Source organism: Poeciliopsis prolifica, unplaced genomic scaffold (assembly GCF_027474105.1).
Source record: "Poeciliopsis prolifica strain line A6 unplaced genomic scaffold, Auburn_PproV2 SCAFFOLD014, whole genome shotgun sequence".
NCBI classification, from domain to species: domain Eukaryota; kingdom Metazoa; phylum Chordata; class Actinopteri; order Cyprinodontiformes; family Poeciliidae; genus Poeciliopsis; species Poeciliopsis prolifica.
This window is the reverse complement of record NW_026562389.1, coordinates 12,706,959-12,725,499: the sequence shown is the minus strand read 5'-3', so window position 1 is coordinate 12,725,499 and position 18,541 is coordinate 12,706,959. Positions and strand designations below refer to the sequence as shown.

The 18,541-nt window shown below is 49.1% G+C and overlaps 1 protein-coding gene across 4 annotated transcripts; it reads right to left on the bottom strand.

Moving 5' to 3' along the window:
- Positions 1–119: 119 nt before the first annotated feature.
- LOC129366187 (nucleus accumbens-associated protein 2-like) lies at positions 120–17,916 on the bottom strand. 4 transcript variants are annotated; one of them, XM_055039895.1, is made up of 9 exons: positions 17,619–17,916; positions 17,471–17,486; positions 13,846–14,492; positions 13,120–13,316; positions 9,474–9,727; positions 8,986–9,162; positions 8,805–8,910; positions 1,266–1,363; positions 120–1,141 (listed from the first exon to the last, which is right to left on the bottom strand). In XM_055039895.1, the coding sequence occupies exons 3-9, from the start codon at positions 14,290–14,292 to the stop codon at positions 561–563; spliced, it is 1,860 nt and encodes a 619-aa protein (XP_054895870.1). In that variant the 5' UTR covers positions 14,293–14,492; positions 17,471–17,486; positions 17,619–17,916; the 3' UTR covers positions 120–560. The 4 variants fall into 4 exon arrangements, with proteins under 4 accessions (XP_054895870.1, XP_054895868.1, XP_054895871.1 ...); XM_055039893.1 differs by lacking the exon at positions 17,471–17,486; XM_055039896.1 differs by lacking the exon at positions 17,471–17,486 and having other exon boundaries at positions 120–1,059.
- Positions 17,917–18,541: the final 625 nt, after the last annotated feature.

Here is an 18,541-nt window from a genome sequence, read left to right as displayed (position 1 = left end):
GCATCATCATCCTCACTGGCTCTTTGAAAGTTCCTGGTGGATGAAGGTTCTGATCGGGTTCTGATGACTCCAGAACCCAGAGTGATACGGCTGAATAACGAGTCACACACGAGTTTCTCAGGTCGACTCAAAGAAACCTGAGCATCGACAAGCTTTATTATCATCATCAGAGTATAGTCATCATCATCTTCATCAGTCCTGTTGCTATGGGCCTGTGTGCTGGACTGCAGAAAGCTGTCGACATGCAGCAGAGCCAAGCAGACGGACAGGTGGACAGACAGGAGCAGAGGTAGACAGGTGGGCAGGAAGTGAGGTAGAGGGAGACGGTTTGAAGGACAAATAAAAGATCAGAGGTAGACAGACAGAGCCAAGGTTGAAAAGTGGGACAAGTGAATAAATATGTGACCAAACAGGAAGACCCCAGGTGGAGACAGACAGACAGGTGGAGAAAGACAAACAGGTGGCGAAAGACAGACGGGTGGACAGGGAGGTAGACGGAGAGGTGGAGCCAGGTAGCTATTGTTTTATTTACAGACAGGTAGGCAGATGCATTAGGATACTTATTGGCTGTCTTCCGTAGGCCCCTCCTCCCTCATATCTGTGTCAGCCAATCCCCTGTGAGGGGGGGCGGACTCTGCAGGCTGAGGGGAAGGGTGCGAAGAGGAGGAAGAGGAGGACAGGGAGAGGGGCAGATCTGGGGGCTGTTCAGTCTGTTGCCTCCCATCCCCATCTGCCTCCCCCCCCATAGGCTCCTCCTCCTCCTCCGGCCCCCCCTCTCCTCCTCGGGAGCCGGCGAACTGCAGGTGAGGGAGCTGGACCTCCTTCTCCTTCTCTCCTGCCGCCTCCCTCTCACGGCGCTCCGTGTAGGTCGGAGCCTCCAGGCTGAGGTAGGAGGCGCTGAGCTGCCGCAAGTCCAGATCGAAGGGGCTGCCGGCGGGCCGCTCTCCTCCTGCTGCTCCTGCTGCTCCTCTCTTCCCCTTTCGGGGATGGGATGATGCGGAGGAGGGGAGGCCATCAGGGAGGAGCGACTGGATCTTTGGGAGCCAGCGCTTACGGACTCTGCGGGCGTTTGTGCACATGTCAGCGGCAATGACATTCATCTCACTTTCCTTGAAGTTGGGAGCAAAGTTCTGACAGTACACTGAGGAAGAGGAGGAGAGGAGGGAGGAGGAAGAGGAGAAGAGGACGGAGGAGGAAGAGGAGGAAGAGGAGCTTCAGTGTGTGATGAAGGCAGACCAGCCTCAGGTTGTTGCCGACATTCTTACGTTTGACCGTGTTCAACACTCGGTTGTCCAGAGGTTTCCGACTCGGATCGTTGGTGGACGAGCGAATCCCTGTTCCGCAGCTATTGGCCAGGGTGTTTCTATGGAGACCAAAATAAGCCAATCAGAGCGAGTTTAAACAGAATAAGATGGCGGCTAAAAGATCTGCAGAAATATTAAAACACAAAGACAAAATTTCTCTGAGAAACAGAAACAAAGAGACAAAAACCCTGAAATCCTGCTTCTGGTTCTGGTTCTGGTCTTGGTCCTGGTCTTGGTTCTGGTCTTGGTCTTGGTCTTGGTCTTGGTCCTGGTTCTGGTTCTGGTCTTGGTCCTGGTCTTGGTCTTGGTTCTGGTTCTGGTGTGGGTCTTTGTTCTGGTTCTGGTCTTGGTTCTGGTTCTGGTCTTGGTTCTGGTCTTGGTCTTGGTTCTGGTTCTGGTCTTGGTTCTGGTTCTGGTCTTGGTTCTGGTTCTGGTCTTGGTCCTGGTTCTGGTTCTGGTCCTGGTTCTGGTTCTGGTGTTTGTCTTGGTTCTGGTCGTGGTTCTGGTTCTGGTCTTGGTCCTGGTCTTGGTTCTGGTTCTGGTGTTGGTTCTGGTTCTGGTCCTGGTTGTGGTTCTGGTCTTGGTCCTGGTCTTGGTCTTGGTTCTGGTTCTGGTCTTGGTTCTGGTTCTGGTCTTGGTCCTGGTCTTGGTTCTGGTCTTGGTTCTGGTTCTGGTGTTGGTCTTGGTTCTGGTCTTGGTTCTGGTTCTGGTCTTGGTCCTGGTCTTGGTTCTGGTCGTGGTTCTGGTTCTGGTCCTGGTTGTGGTTCTGGTCCTGGTTCTGGTTCTGGTCTTGGTCCTGGTATTGGTCTTGGTCTTGGTCCTGGTTCTGGTCGTGGTTCTGGTTCTGGTCTTGGTCCTGGTCCTGGTTCTGGTCTTGGTCCTGGTTTTGGTCTTGGTCCTGGTTCTGGTCTTGGTTCTGGTTCTGGTCTTGGTTCTGGTTCTGGTCTTGGTCCTGGTATTGGTCTTGGTCCTGGTTCTGGTTCTGGTCTTGGTCTTGATTCTGGTTCTGGTCTTGGTTCTGGTTCTGGTCTTGGTTCTGGTCTTGGTCTTGGTTCTGGTTCTGGTCTTGGTCCTGGTTCTGGTCTTGGTCTTGGTTCTGGTTCTGGTCTTGGTCCTGGTTCTGGTTCTGGTCTTGGTCTTGGTTCTGGTATTGGTCTTGGTTCTGGTTATGGTCTTGGTTCTGGTCTTGGTCCTGGTTCTGGTTCTGGTCTTAGTCTTGGTTCTGGTCTTGGTTCGGGTCTTGGTTCTGGTTCTGGTCTTGGTCTCGGTTCTGGTATTGGTCTTGGTTCTGGTTCTGGTCTTGGTCTTGGTTCTGGTATTGGTCTTGGTTCTGGTCTTGGTCTTGGTTCTGGTATTGGTCTTGGTTCTGGTTCTGGTATTGGTCTTGGATCTGGTCTTGGTCCTGGTTCTGGTCTTGGTCTTGGTTCTGGTATTGGTCTTGGTTCTGGTATTGGTCTTGGTTCTGGTTCTGGTCTTGGTCCTGGTTCTGGTATTGGTCTTGGTTCTGGTTCTGGTCTTGGTCTTGGTTCTGGTATTGGTCTTGGTTCTGGTCTTGGTCCTGGTTCTGGTATTGGTCCTGGTTCTGGTTCTGGTCTTGGTCCTGGTTCTGGTATTGGTCTTGGTTATGGTTCTGGTCTTTTCCTGGTTCTGGTATTGGTCTTGGTTCTGGTCTTGGTCTTGGTTCTGGTTCTGGTCTTGGTCCTGGTATTGGTCTTGGTTTTGGTTCTGGTATTGGTCTTGGTTCTGGTCTTGGTTCTGGTTCTGGTCTTGGTTCTGGTTCTGGTCTTGGTACTGGTCTTGGTTCTGGTTCTGGTCTTGGTCCTGGTTCTGGTCTTGGTCCTGGTTCTGGTTCTGGTCTTGGTTCTGGTTCTGGTCTTGGTCCTGGTTCTGGTTCTGGTCTTGGTTCTGGTTCTGGTCTTGGTTCTGGTCTTAGTTCTGGTTCTGGTCTTGGTCCTGGTTCTGGTTCTGGTCTTGGTTCTGGTCTTGGTCCTGGTTCTGGTCTTGATCCTGGTCTTGGTCTTGGTTCTGGTCTTGGTCCTGGTTCTGGTTCTGGTCTTGGTCCTGGTCTTGGTTCTGGTCTTGGTCTTGGTTCTGGTTCTGGTGTTGGTCTTGGTTCTGGTCCTGGTTGTGGTTCTGGTCCTGGTTCTGGTTCTGGTCTTGGTCCTGGTATTGGTCTTGGTCTTGGTCCTGGTTCTGGTCGTGGTTCTGGTTCTGGTCTTGGTCCTGGTCCTGGTTCTGGTCTTGGTCCTGGTTTTGGTCTTGGTCCTGGTTCTGGTCTTGGTTCTGGTTCTGGTCTTGGTTCTGGTTCTGGTCTTGGTCCTGGTATTGGTCTTGGTCCTGGTTCTGGTTCTGGTCTTGGTCTTGATTCTGGTTCTGGTCTTGGTTCTGGTTCTGGTCTTGGTTCTGGTCTTGGTCTTGGTTCTGGTTCTGGTCTTGGTCCTGGTTCTGGTCTTGGTCTTGGTTCTGGTTCTGGTCTTGGTCCTGGTTCTGGTTCTGGTCTTGGTCTTGGTTCTGGTATTGGTCTTGGTTCTGGTTATGGTCTTGGTTCTGGTCTTGGTCCTGGTTCTGGTTCTGGTCTTAGTCTTGGTTCTGGTCTTGGTTCGGGTCTTGGTTCTGGTTCTGGTCTTGGTCTCGGTTCTGGTATTGGTCTTGGTTCTGGTTCTGGTCTTGGTCTTGGTTCTGGTCTTGGTCTTGGTTCTGGTCTTGGTCTTGGTTCTGGTATTGGTCTTGGTTCTGGTTCTGGTATTGGTCTTGGATCTGGTCTTGGTCCTGGTTCTGGTCTTGGTCTTGGTTCTGGTATTGGTCTTGGTTCTGGTATTGGTCTTGGTTCTGGTTCTGGTCTTGGTCCTGGTTCTGGTATTGGTCTTGGTTCTGGTTCTGGTCTTGGTCTTGGTTCTGGTATTGGTCTTGGTTCTGGTCTTGGTCCTGGTTCTGGTATTGGTCCTGGTTCTGGTTCTGGTCTTGGTCCTGGTTCTGGTATTGGTCTTGGTTATGGTTCTGGTCTTTTCCTGGTTCTGGTATTGGTCTTGGTTCTGGTCTTGGTCTTGGTTCTGGTTCTGGTCTTGGTCCTGGTATTGGTCTTGGTTTTGGTTCTGGTATTGGTCTTGGTTCTGGTCTTGGTTCTGGTTCTGGTCTTGGTTCTGGTTCTGGTCTTGGTACTGGTCTTGGTTCTGGTTCTGGTCTTGGTCCTGGTTCTGGTCTTGGTCCTGGTTCTGGTCTTGGTTCTGGTTCTGGTCTTGGTCCTGGTTCTGGTTCTGGTCTTGGTTCTGGTTCTGGTCTTGGTTCTGGTCTTAGTTCTGGTTCTGGTCTTGGTCCTGGTTCTGGTTCTGGTCTTGGTTCTGGTTCTGGTCTTGGTCCTGGTTCTGGTTCTGGTGTTGGTTCTGGTTCTGGTCTTGGTTCTGGTCTTGGTCCTGGTTCTGGTCTTGATCCTGGTCTTGGTCTTGGTTCTGGTCTTGGTCCTGGTTCTGGTTCTGGTCTTGGTCCTGGTCTTGGTTCTGGTCTTGGTCTTGGTTCTGGTTCTGGTGTTGGTCTTGGTTCTGGTTCTGGTCTTGGTTCTGGTCTTGGTCCTGGTTCTGGTCTTGGTTCTGGTTCTGGTCTTGGTCCTGGTTCTGGTCTTGGTTCTGGTTCTGGTCTTGGTTCTGGTTCTGGTCTTGGTCCTGGTCTTGGTTCTGGTCTTGGTCTTGGTTCTGGTTCTGGTGTTGGTCTTGGTTCTGGTTCTGGTCTTGGTTCTGGTCTTGGTCCAGGTTCTGGTCTTGGTTCTGGTTCTGGTCTTGGTCCTGGTTCTGGTCTTGGTTCTGGTTCTGGTCTTGGTCCTGGTTCTGGTCTTGGTTCTGGTCCTGGTCCTGGTCTTGGTCCTGGTCTTGGTTCTGGTCTTGGTCCTGGTTCTGGTCTTGGTTCTGGTTCTGGTCTTGGTCCTGGTTCTGGTTCTGGTCCTGGTTCTAGTTCTGGTGTTGGTCTTGGTTCTGGTCCTGGTTCTGGTTCTGGTCTTGGTCCTGGTCTTGGTTCTGGTCTTGGTTCTGGTTCTGGTGTTGGTTCTGGTCCTGGTTCTAGTTCTGGTGTTGGTCTTGGTTCTGGTCCTGGTTCTGGTTCTGGTCTTGGTCCTGGTCTTGGTTCTGGTCTTGGTTCTGGTTCTGGTGTTGGTTCTGGTTCTGGTCCTGGTTGTGGTTCTGGTCCTGGTCCTGGTTTTGGTCTTAGTTCTGGTTCTGGTCTTGGTTCTGGTTCTGGTCTTGGTTCTGGTTCTGGTCTTGGTCCTGGTATTGGTCTTGGTTCTGGTCTTGGTCTTGGTCCTGGTTCTGGTTCTGGTCTTGGTCTTGATTCTGGTTCTGGTCTTGGTTCTGGTCTTGGTCTTGGTTCTGGTTCTGGTCTTGGTTCTGGTCTTGGTCTTGGTTCTGGTCTTGGTCCTGGTTCTGGTTCTGGTATTGGTCTTGGTTCTGGTTCTGGTATTGGTCTTGGTTCTGGTTCTGGTCTTGGTTCTGGTTCTGGTCTTGGTTCTGGTATTGGTCTTGGTTCTGGTTCTGGTCTTGGTTCTGGTCTTGGTCCTGGTTCTGGTTCTGGTCTTGTTCTTGGTTCTGGTATTGGTCTTGGTTCTGGTTCTGGTCTTGGTTCTGGTCTTGGTCCTGGTTCTGGTTCTGGTCTTGGTCTTGGTTCTGGTATTGGTCTTGGTTCTGGTTCTGGTCTTGGTTCTGGTCTTGGTCCTGGTTCTGGTTCTGGTCTTGGTCTTGGTTCTGGTTCTGGTCTTGGTCTTGGTTCTGGTCTTGGTTCTGGTTCTGGTCTTGGTTCTGGTCTTGGTTCTGGTCTTGGTCCTGGTCTTGGTCTTGGTTCTGGTATTAGTCTTGGTTCTGGTCTTGGTCCTGGTTCTGGTTCTGGTCTTGGTCCTGGTTCTGGTATTGGTCTTGGTTCTGGTTCTGGTCTTGGTCCTGGTTCTGGTATTGGTCTTAATTCTGGTTCTGGTCTTGGTTCTGGTTCTGGTCTTGGTCCTGGTTCTGGTTCTTGTCTTGGTCCTGGTTCTGGTCTTGGTTCTGGTTCTGGTTCTGGTCTTGGTTCTGGTTCTGGTCTTGGTTCTGGTTCTGGTTCTGGTTCTGGTCCTGGTCCTGGTTCTGGTTCTGGTGTTGGTTCTGGTTCTGGTCCTGGTTGTGGTTCTGGTCCTGGTTGTGGTTCTGGTCCTGGTCCTGGTCCTGGTCTTGGTCCTGGTTTTGGTCTTGGTCCTGGTTCTGGTCTTGGTTCTGGTTCTGGTCTTGGTTCTGGTTCTGGTCTTGGTTCTGGTTCTGGTCTTGGTCTTGGTCCTGGTATTGGTCTTGGTTCTGGTCTTGGTCTTGGTCCTGGTTCTGGTTCTGGTCTTAGTCTTGATTCTGGTTCTGTTCTTGGTTCTGGTTCTGGTCTTGGTTCTGGTCTTGGTCTTGGTTCTGGTTCTGGTCTTGGTTCTTGTCTTGGTCCTGGTTCTGGTATTGGTCTTGGTCCTGGTTCTGGTATTGGTCCTGGTTCTGGTCTTGGTTCTGGTTCTGGTCTTGGTCTTGGTTCTGGTATTGGTCCTGGTTCTGGTTCTGGTCTTGGTTCTGGTCTTGGTCCTGGTTCTGGTTCTGGTCTTGGTCTTGGTTCTGGTCTTGGTTCGGGTCTTGGTTCTGGTTCTGGTCTTGGTTCTGGTTCTGGTCTTGGTTCTGGTTCTGGTCTTGGTTCTGGTCCTGGTCCTGGTTCTGGTCTTGGTTCTGGTTCTGGTCTTGGTTCTGGTTCTGGTCTTGGTTCTGGTTCTGGTCTTGGTCCTGGTATTGGTCTTGGTTCTGGTCTTGGTCTTGGTCCTGGTTCTGGTTCTGGTCTTAGTCTTGATTCTGGTTCTGTTCTTGGTTCTGGTTCTGGTCTTGGTTCTGGTCTTGGTCTTGGTTCTGGTTCTGGTCTTGGTTCTGGTCTTGGTCCTGGTTCTGGTATTGGTCTTGGTCCTGGTTCTGGTATTGGTCCTGGTTCTGGTCTTGGTTCTGGTTCTGGTCTTGGTCTTGGTTCTGGTATTGGTCCTGGTTCTGGTTCTGGTCTTGGTTCTGGTCTTGGTCCTGGTTCTGGTTCTGGTCTTGGTCTTGGTTCTGGTCTTGGTTCGGGTCTTGGTTCTGGTTCTGGTCTTGGTTCTGGTAATGGTCTTGGTTCTGGTTCTGGTTCTGGTCTTGGTTCTGGTCTTGGTCCTGGTTCTGGTCTTGGTTCTGGTATTGGTCTTGGTTCTGGTTCTGGTCTTGGTTCTGGTCTTGGTCCTGGTTCTGGTTCTGGTATTGGTCCTGGTTCTGGTTCTGGTCTTGGTCCTGGTTCTGGTATTGGTCTTGGTTCTGGTTCTGGTCTTGGTCCTGGTCCTGGTCCTGGTTCTGGTCTTGGTCTAGGTTCTGGTTCTGGTCTTGGTTCTGGTTCTGGTCTTGGTCCTGATTGTGGTTCTGGTCTTGGTCCTGGTTCTGGTCTTGGTCCTGGTTCTGGTTCTGGTCTTGGTTCTGGTTCTGGTCTTGGTCTTGGTTCTGGTCTTGGTCCTGGTTCTGGTTCTGGTCTTGGTTCTGGTCTTGGTCTTGGTCCTGATTCTGGTTCTGGTCTTGGTTCTGGTTCTGGTCTTGGTTCTGGTTCTAGTCTTGGTTCTGGTTCTGGTCTTGGTTCTGGTTCTGGTCTTGGTCTTGGTTCTGGTTCTGGTCTTGGTCCTGGTCCTGGTTCTGGTTCTGGTCTTGGTTCTGGTTCTGGTCTTGGTTCTGGTTCTGGTCTTGGTCTTGGTCCTGGTTCTGGTCTTGGTTCTGGTTCTGGTCCTGGTTCTGGTTCTGGTCTTGGTCTTGGTCCTGATTGTGGTTCTGGTCTTGGTCCTGGTTCTGGTTTGGTCTTGGTTCTGGTTCTGGTCTTGGTTCTGGTTCTGGTCTTGGTTCTGGTTCTGGTCTTGGTCCTGGTTCTGGTTCTGGTCTTGGTCTTGGTCCTGATTGTGGTTCTGGTCTTGGTCCTGGTTCTGGTTTGGTCTTGGTTCTGGTTCTGGTCTTGGTTCTGGTTCTGGTCTTGGTTCTGGTTCTGGTCTTGGTCCTGGTTCTGGTTCTGGTCTTTTGTTCCTGGTTCTGGTTTGGTCTTGGTTCTGGTTCTGGTCTTGGTTCTGGTTCTGGTCTTGGTTCTGGTTCTGGTCTTGGTCCTGGTTCTGGTTCTGGTCTTGGTCCTGGTTCTGGTCTTGGTCCTGGTTCTGGTCTTGGTTCTGGTTCTGGTCCTGGTTCTGGTTCTGGTGTTGGTCTTGGTGCTGGTCCTGGTTCTGGTCTTGGTCCTGGTCTTGGTTCTGGTCTTGGTTCTGGTTCTGGTCTTGGTTCTGGTTCTGGTCTTGGTTCTGGTTCTGGTCTTGGTCCTGGTTCTGGTATTGGTTCTGGTTCTGGTCCTGGTCCTGGTCCTGGTTCTGGTTCTGGTGTTGGTCTTGGTGCTGGTCCTGGTTCTGGTCTTGGTCCTGGTCTTGGTTCTGGTCTTGGTTCTGGTTCTGGTCTTGGTCCTGGTCTTGGTCCTGGTTCTGGTCTTGGTTCTCACCTGTCGAAAAAAGTGGCCAACAGTCTCCGTAGCAGCACCTTGTGTTTGACCCCGGCACAAAGGTGGCAGTTCATCAGCTGACCTCTCGTCATGAACACACCTGAACCTGAAAGTAGCAGAAGGTGCCGACGAGTCACATGACCACGGTCTTCCTTAGGATGCTGTTACCACGCCAACGAACCTGCCACCAGCTCCACCTTCTCTCCGGGATCGCCCTCGGCGTAGAGCGAAGGATGGCACCGATAGCCGATCTGGCTAATCAGGCTGGCGGGCAGGGCCATGTTGTCCCGACCAACCAGAACGCAGGGCCGGCGTTCGTTAACCAATGGGAGCGGCAGCAGCTCCAGCTTTTCTTGAACTAGACCGTTAAAGTCAGGAGAGGAAAGGAAACACAAGACAACAAAATATTTACCAAAAAGAAAAAACACAGAGCAGACCTCATCACACCTTCCTAAAGGTCCGGGGCCCAGAGTCTACAGCCCTATAGGTCTGGGGGCCCGTGGGGTCTCTGCTGGATGGCCCCGTCCCCATCACCTGATCAGTGGCCCCCAGCTGGTCTTGAAGGACAGCAGGGACCAACACAAAATATCCAAACGTAACCAGAGAACCAGACGACTCTGCTGGTTCTGGAGCGGAGCCAGAACCCTCAGCCTGGTGCCGTGAACTCACTGTAGGGGTTTCCAGTGTGACCATAGATGTGCTGGTACAATCCCGGATGAACTGTGTTGCCATAGTAATCCTCCTCCAGCTCCTCCTCGGTCGGCGGTTGGGAGGGAGGCGAGTCAGTGGGGACGCTGGACCCTTCTGGACTGGAGCGGCCGGCACCAGCCAGGAGATACGACTGCAGCCCGGGGACCAGACCACCTCCTGCGCTCAGGTAGCACAGAGCGCTACTCCTGGAGGACTGCAGCTCCACATCGGCTCTGATGGAGACACAGCAAGGATCAGCTGAGCTGCCCCATGATGAGTAAACAGCTCACTGCCCTAACCCTTAAAACACTAACCCTAAAACACTAAGTCTAAAACCCTTAAACACTAAAACCCTAAAACCCTTAAAACACTAAAACCTTAAAACCCTTAAAACCCTAAAACTCTTAAAACCCTAAAACCCTTAAAACCCTAAAACCCTTAAAACACTAAAGCCCTAAAACCCTTAAAACCCTAAAACCCTTAAAACACTAAAACCCTTAAAACACTAAAACCCTTAAAACACTAAAACCCTTAAAACACTAAAACCCTTAAAACACTAAAACCCTTAAAACACTAAAGCCCTTAAAACACTAAAGCCCTAACCATAAAAGTAGCTCTGCTGGTGCTCAGACTAGAAAAGTAGTAGACCTAGTATTTAGTAGAAGCTAACGCTAAAATGCACCATCTTGAGTCATTAGCATGTTAGAGCATAGAATCTCCTTTCGAAGGAGTCAGATTTGTTCTCACTGGAAGAAGAACATGATGAGCTCTTTTCATTAGAAATATTGAAAGTTACTTCAATGTGCAGTTCAAATGGAGTAGAAAAATTTGAAAGCTAAAGTCAATGAGATCAACTGAAACGTCGGATTCACTTCTTCACCCTTCAAACCGAAAAATAAACTATTTTGTTCTTGGTCATTTATGGACATGTTTTCTGTCCTACTGATGGACTGTTTTCTTGAAATAAATCAGTTATTTCTGCCCTGAGACACAAAATTAATTTTGACATTTTGATATTCTGTAATGATGTTAGATATGTCATTTATTATTGGTATCATCTATTTATATCAGCATCTGGCTGATTTTTCATATCTCTCTTATCACCTTTGGATTACAGGTGGAAATTAGCATCAGAGCTACAACCAGGAACGATGCATCTTTCCTTTCAGGATGATGTATTTTGTACTTTGTCCCCAATTTTAAAGAAACAAATCAGAAATATTTATGGTTATTTCTTCTTTTATTTTGTTACAGCATGTTTCTTGTTTTAAATAAAGTTATTGGGCAACAAGAAATAATGAGATGAGGAAATAAAACTGCTGAGTAAACAAAACTTTGAAATAAAAGCATGAATGTAAACGTCTCACTACAATATCGATAAGCAAAACTACAACACAGATATTGAACTTCATTCCAAAGTAAGTTTGTGCTTTGAAATGTATCTGGACAAATTCCTTGTCATTAATTTTTGCTGCTAGATTTTGTCTTCAGTCTTTGGGTTTTTATCTTTCTCGTCAGGCAGTGATGGGGTTAATGCAGTAGTGGTTAATGCGCTAATAGCAAAGCTAACTTTTTGTTGATCATTTTTGGCTAAAAATAGTTCAGTAAATGTTTTCAAAGTTAGCAAAAAGGACTAAAGAAAAAGTTAGCTTTGCTATTAGAAGCACAATGGACTTATTTCCTTATAAGGTCTGAGACTGAGGTCCGTCCCGCCCCTTCCTGTTGCTGCAGCAAGGTGGTGTCGTGAAAACTGGTAGGAGGTGAGATCTGTCCAGGTTCATGCACAAAACAGATCATAACTAAGAGACTGAAGTAATCTTGAATGTTGATTATGGAAAAGTGTACGATGTTAAAGTATTGGTGATTATGAAGTAAGTAAATTCTGAAGTTGATTGTTGATAATTATACAAATCAGTTAAACAAGGAATCGCAATTGAATGTATAATCATACTGAATCAAAAGTAATAAGTATTAAGTAGTAATGATTGAAGAAATGTATTAAACGTGATTATGTTGATGAATTATAAGTCTGTATAATATGTAAAAGACTGAAATCAGAATCATAAAAAGCATAGGGACAGTTTTTGGGTGCAAAGCCAAGCCTGGACATGTTCTGGTAATGGATGTGGACGAGTCTCACTCATGGCTGGGAGAGGACATCTGGGCAGTGGACCAAAGGCCTGGTGCAAGTAGAGGATGAAGTAATCGCATGCTTGAGAAATCATGTAAGCTGTTCCCCGTACACAACAATGGGGGGAAAGAGTATAAATAAGCAGAGTGGACTGAGCAACAGCAGGCCAAGGAACCAACGGGGGAGCTTCGCCCCGGACCCAGAGGGAGGACAAGCCGACACTTTGCTGGAAGAAAGACGGGACCCCACGCCCAACAACTCTGGCTCCTGATTCGACCGAGGCTCCACACTCAACCCAAAAGATCTCAAGAATTATTGCAGCGGACTTGGGGACTGGACAAAGATCACAAAAGTGATGAAGATTTGGGACGTTTGAAAGATAACTACCAACTCTGCTTTGTTCCTGTTTAAAGGAGGATTCGTCACAAGACAAGATTCTGTCCAAGGATTTTAACTCTTCTGTTTCTGAGATCCTCTGGGTATGAGTTGCCTGCAGGCCAAAAACCTTCTTTAGTACATTGATGGCACAGTTAGGAAAGATTTATGTTGATTTTATTCAAATTTAAATTTTACTTTCTAAAATTTGTAATCATTGAAAATTAATCTGCTTGCCATTTATTCCTGCTCAAAGCTTGCTCAAATAAAAATATATATATTAAAATTCTAATGAGGTTTGTGGACATTGAAATGAATTGAGTCATTTTATTAGTAGTGGTTCTTCTATTTAATGTAAAATCCATGTTCATGATTCTAGAAAAGTGGTGGCTTCGGACTTTCCTTTAGTTGACATATGAAATAATGACCCTGGGATTCACAAAGTCACTGAAACTATTCTAGTCGGTAACAAGTGCTGGTTATTCTTAGAGAGAGGGCGACCGTTAACAGGAGTGGTTATTGGAGTTATGCAGTTGTGAGGGCTACTCACCTGATTGTTTCTTAACTGAAAAGGGTTTTAACTTCTGTCTAGACTACTTGTCTAGACAGAAGCTACCCAACCTACTCGTCTAGGTAGTTAGAGCTAGACGAGTCTCTCGACACCAGCTTAGACAGATTGTTCCTCTCAGACCTTCTGCAGGGTAATACCTGCAGCAACTTTCCGGACCCGTTAGACGGAGCGCTGGTCAATAATCAGCCCAGAGGAGTTGTGAGGATTAGGGCGGGGCTGGCTTTTGCGTAATAATCAACAGTGGACTTGGATTAACCCGCCTGGCCAACGGGAGTCCAACTGGAAACTAGTTCTGGTTGTCACTGCAGACGCTCGCCTGAACATGTCGGACCAGAAAGTAGCGCCACGTCCCGCCCCAATCGAACCCGGACCGCTTCCAGCTGGCGGCGGAGCAGCAGGGCTACAAAACCTGCCTGGGCTTCTGGGTTCTGCTGCGGTAGGCTCATCTTTGACTGACCCCTGGACTGTGAGTCCTCTGGACCTCATGGTGAGGGTTAGGGTGGAAGGACGGAAGTTGTGCTCAGGTGTGTGAGGGGGAGGGGTCTCACCTGGCCTCCTCTCCTCCTCCGCTCTCCTCGGCCGGAGGCGTGTCGGATCTCTCCTGCTTGATCCTGCTGACGGCCAGCAGCAGCTCCTCTGGGCTCAGAGACGCCTGGTCAGGACTGACCTCCTGCAGCTGGGGGGCGCTGTGCTGCTGCTGCGCAACGGGGGCATCAAACCCCCCCAGCTCGTCTGCTGAAGTCGTCTGTTTACATGAAAACATAAAGGGAGGAAGAGAGACGATGATGATGATGCTCAACAATCTCAGTTGCAACTGCAGTTCCACCAACATCCACCAGAGGGAGCTGTGTGCTATGGAGTGACATCAAGATGAAAGTAACAAGAAAATGTTTCTAATTGTATGTGAACAGCAGATTCACCCAGCAGATGGCAGGAGGGTGAACAGACCAGAGTTACTCAAAGGTGACATGACGTGATTTAACTTTCATGTAAAATAATTCAAAACCATCTGGAAGGAAGTCCAGCAGCTAGAGCTCGGTCTAAACCGGGTCATCAACAGCAGCAGGATCCAGACACTGCAGCAGATCCAAAACCAGTCGACCTAGTCAAAGTCCATTCCTCAGCATGAAATGCTTTGGCGGAAGCTTAGCAGTAACAGTGTGGGAGTTACTGCTACTCAAAGTGGGTGCACCAACTTATGGGCTGTACGTAGTTTTTGAGTGTTAAATAATTAAATAATGTAATGTTAGTGTGATGCAGTTCCTGGTGTTCACCTGAGAGTCACAGCACAGCGGAGAGGATGAGGAGGTGGCCTTCATCATCATCAGCTCCATGCCTCGCTCCACGATGTTCTGGATCTGCAGGTAGCCGGCCGTGTACATGAGCACCAGCTGCTCGCTGGCGGCCATACTGAGGCGTCCAGTGTAGCAGAACGACAGGATCTGCTGGAAACACGTCGGCGTCACAGACGACGGAAGCTCAAAGACGGCCTGGGAGGAGGACGGCGAGGAGGATGAGGAGGAGGGGTCAGCCACGGAGCTGAAGAGGTCTCTGAAGTAGAGAGAGGAGGCCGCCAGGACGGCCCGGTGCGCCTTAAAGGCCTGTCCCTGGACCAAGATGGAGACGTCGCAGTAGTGGCCCATCAGCCGCTGCTCGTTCAGGCTGCCCAACACGCTGCTGCCGAAATCCGGGATCTCCACCTGCAGCAGCCCCTCCGCCATGATGGATGCCGCGCTCTTAAGGACAGGAAACTGGAGCAGGGGTCAACACCAGGTGGGGTTAAGTGTTGGGAATGCTGCATAAGAGTCCTGACAAAGGTTTCAGATCCATGAGGTCAGAGCCGAGGGAGGTTCAGGAGGTTGAAGAGCAGGCAGCAGGTGTGGCAGGATGCAGGAGGATCCTACGAAGAACTGTGAACAAGCTGAAAGACAGAAGAAGAAGAGAAGCAGTCATCACATCTGCTTCCTTCACCAGTGAATAAATGAAACCTGCAGACTCTGCTGTCAGGCATAAAAAGTTACAACCAAACACTTTAAATACATGGAGCCACCATAATCATTTCTGATGTTCCTGGTATATTGATGATTCATCATGGATGATGGGAAACCTGATGCTGTAGCTCCTCAGAAGCTACAGCATCTCCTCATGCCTGGTTCACACGGCGAGACCTTAAAGACCGGAGGGACCCTGGAGATAAAAGCTTTCAACTACAGGTTTGTGACACGGAGCCACTCTGCAGGAGCAACACATGAACCCATTTCACTCACCAGATATCAGACAGGAAATCTCTCACCACCTCTTGACACCATCATGAGCTCAGAGTAAACAAACATGGCTGATTGGGAACAACCTATGGTGGTCGTTGGTGTTGAACAGAGACAAAATAAAAAGTCATCTCCGAGATCCACCAAACTTCCTGGTACGCCATGGTGGTCGTTTTCTGTGTGATGGATTCCCCACAGTGTTTCTGCTGCTTTCTGATTGGCCACATGTCACGTTCATCAGGCTAAGACAAGCCAACATGTTGACTGTCCTTGATTTTAAATTGGTGTGGTCCAAGATCATTTCGAACACATGACAGGAAGTCCTCCTGGGATTATCTCTGGAGTTATCACAGTAATTGGAGCATCTTTAAGATCATCGGAAGGAAAAAGTCAGGACAAAAATGATAGAAACCTTGCTGTGTGGGCCAGGCATTAACTCAACAAGTTGTTTCTGGTGATCCCGTCTTATGTGTTCTAGATACATCTAGAGTTATCTGAACTGGATCTCTGGTTCTTCAGGACTGACATTGTAGATCAGGGGTGTCAAACTCCAGTCCTGGAGGGACGCTGTCCTGCAGTTTTTCGATGTGCCACAGGTACAAAACACAGGAATGAAATGGTTTAATTACCTCCTCCTTGTGTAGATCAGTTCTCCAGAGCCTTGCTAATGACCTAATTATTCTATTCAGTTATGGTGAAGCAGAGGCGCATCTAAAAGTCGCAGGACCCCGGCCCTGGAAGACTGGAGTTTGACACCCCTGTTGTAGATCCTGGGACCACAGAGAAATTTCTCCAACTCCTCAACTTTGAGATTTGATGTCTCAAACATCTTGAGGTTAGAATGCCTCTGACTTTTCCCTTCTTCTCAGTGTCCGATTGGTTGGTCAGCCGGCTAATTGGACATTAGCTTTGTCCTTCTCCATCTCGGTGCTGCCTTCACCTGTAGACCACCTGGTTGAGGCGTTCCTTGTGGGCAGCACCTGGCGTCCAGCTGGTATGTGTCAGACTTTTTCAAGGGGCGTCTTTGCTCTGGAGCCTCTGGTATGGCAGAACCTATCCTCTGTTCCTCTTTCTTCTTCTACTGCCCTATTCTTCTATGCTTCTCTTCCTCTTACTGGGTATTAGTCATTTCCTATATCTGTTGTTGGATGAGTCCATCCAAGGACTCATCCTTCCACAATGTTTCTCCAAGTCAGGATTGCTAATGTCTAGTTCATGAGATCTTTTTGCTGATTTTTGTCATAACTTTCCCTTCCAGTAATCTTAAGGACAATTATTGCGATGGTTCTGAAGAGAGTCCTAGGGGGAAACTCTTCAGTGAACATTGGAGAAGTCTTTCTGTTTTTTCTCTATTGAATATAGTTGACATATTATTGCAATTGCTTCTCTCTGATTAGCCACATTTGCTTACTCTGAACTCACATTTGGTCTCCGCAGGATTTGTGAAATCTCCCGTCTGAAATTGGTTTTGTTCCTGCTGTGAAGCTCTACAATTTATGACCAAACATACGACATGTCTAAGTATCCGGAAGTCTCTGAGATTTTTAAAAATTGGCAACAATTTAAAAATCTTGCTGTGGGAAGCAGGTGATTGAGAGTCGGGTAGCAGGTTCCTTCTTGGTCGATCTTTAAAGCTACAAGAACTGGGATCCCCAAGGAAACTCCAACCTTGATGAGGCTACAAGGTAATCTGCCTCTGGTGAGGAAAGCAAGGAGATGGGATGCAACAAGTTCCACACCCAGTACCACACCTTACCAGTCATCAGGTACCCTGCTGGCACAGTATCTACAAGCCACTGGTATCAAAATCGAAAGCACCATGCAACAGCTGCAGCATTCCAGTCCAACATCCTGACAGTATGCCAAGAGTAAGGAGGGGAGTCCAACCACCTGAGATTATGGAGTACAGTAGGAAGTGCAGGAGAAGGACCAGGAGGAACAGAGAAGGACTAGAGAAACAAAGAAACAATCTGCATGACACAGAGGTGCTGATATCAAGAAGTCCTACTAGAAACCAGGCTGGTCTGGATTGAAGGACCCTAACCCATACCAGCAGCAGGACAGGTAGAAGCCAGGTTCTACCAGAAGAGACAGAAACCAGAAGCTCCTAAGCAAAGACACCCTGAAACAGCCCATCACCTACTGGCTGGGTGCCAGGTGCTGCCTATAGGAGCCCTCAACCCGGTGATCGACAGCTACACCTCCTGGATAACGCCAAGGTCCTCTGGGACTTCCAGACCCAGGAAGAGATTATGTCCAACCAGCTGGACCTAATAGTGCTGGACATTGTGAGAACATCAGGAAGGAGGAGGAATTGGTTGGTTCAGAGGGACCCTGAATTTGGACGCTCCCAGGTGGAGACATAGTTCTGAATGTACTTTAGTCATGAGTTCTGAAATACCAACTTTACAGTGATTTAAATCTAAATCTGCTCCAGGAGTTCTGTCTAGTTCTGTCTCAGAAAGTTGGACCTCAACCAACCAACCGACCGCGTGCGGTGGACACCAATGTCCCCAGCAGAAAAGAGTTGTGGATGCCAGAGGGACGTCCGCGGTTGGCTGGGGGGTCCTCCCTTACTTCAGTCCAGACTGAGCAGACCTCACTCTGGCTCCCTGCACTTCCAAGCTGGACTCACCTGGTCCTGCAGAGTTCTGGTAGTCCAGCAGACAGACGAGGACGTAGAGACAGACAGCAGTGTAAACACAGAGACAGGTGACAAAGAGACAGATGAGTTAAAAGACAACTCATCCGTCCCAGAGACAAGCAGCCTGCTCCTTCCTCACCTCCTTCTGCTCCTCTTCCTCGTCTCAGTCTCCATACAGCAGGCAGGACGGCTGGCAGGCTGGGAGAGGTTTTCTTCTTCTCCTCCGCTCAGTCAATGCATCGTCTGGTGTGTCACAGGAGGGGAGCAAGAGGAGGGGGAGGCAGGGATACAGCAGACAGCCGAGGAGGAAGAGGAGGAGGAGGAGGAGTCATCTGAGGACAAGCAGGGAGCTAATGCGGCTAACTGCCCTGCAGAGACTGAGACATCGCAGCTCACCGCTGCAGAGACCAAACACTGCAAGGTTGACAATCAACCGGAAGCACACACACACACACACACACACACACACACACACACACACACACACACACACACACACACACACACACACACACAACACATGTCGTCTCACAGAGATCACCGCACGCGTGTGTGTGTGTCAGTGTGTGAGTGTGCCATGACTTGGCCAAATGCACAGCGCTGCATTGCAGTGCTGAGGCTGAGTTGGCATGCTGAGTACATAGCGTACATACTGCGCCTGTGTGCCAGCCACACACACTGACACACACACACACACCTCAGTTTCTAACATGAGACATCCTGTCTGAGGCTCTGCATCTAAACGCCTCAGTAGCATCAAAGAGACGGACGGTAGAGGCTGAATGAGGACCTTACTGTAGGTGTGTGTTGCTCTATAGTTTCCTGCTGACAACATTGTTTCACATTGAGGATGTTTTGGATCAGAACCAGAACAGAGCACCAGATCGACCCAAACGGTCCCCAGAAAGACACTTAAATTGCAGCTGGAATGTGCTGGTCCAGAACACAGAACTGGACCGGTTGAGGTTCTGGGGGGAGTCACATGGTGCAGATATGACAGAACAGAATAATCTGTTGCACCACCAGATTGTGGTTCAGGCCCGATGGCTGCAGTGTTACTGA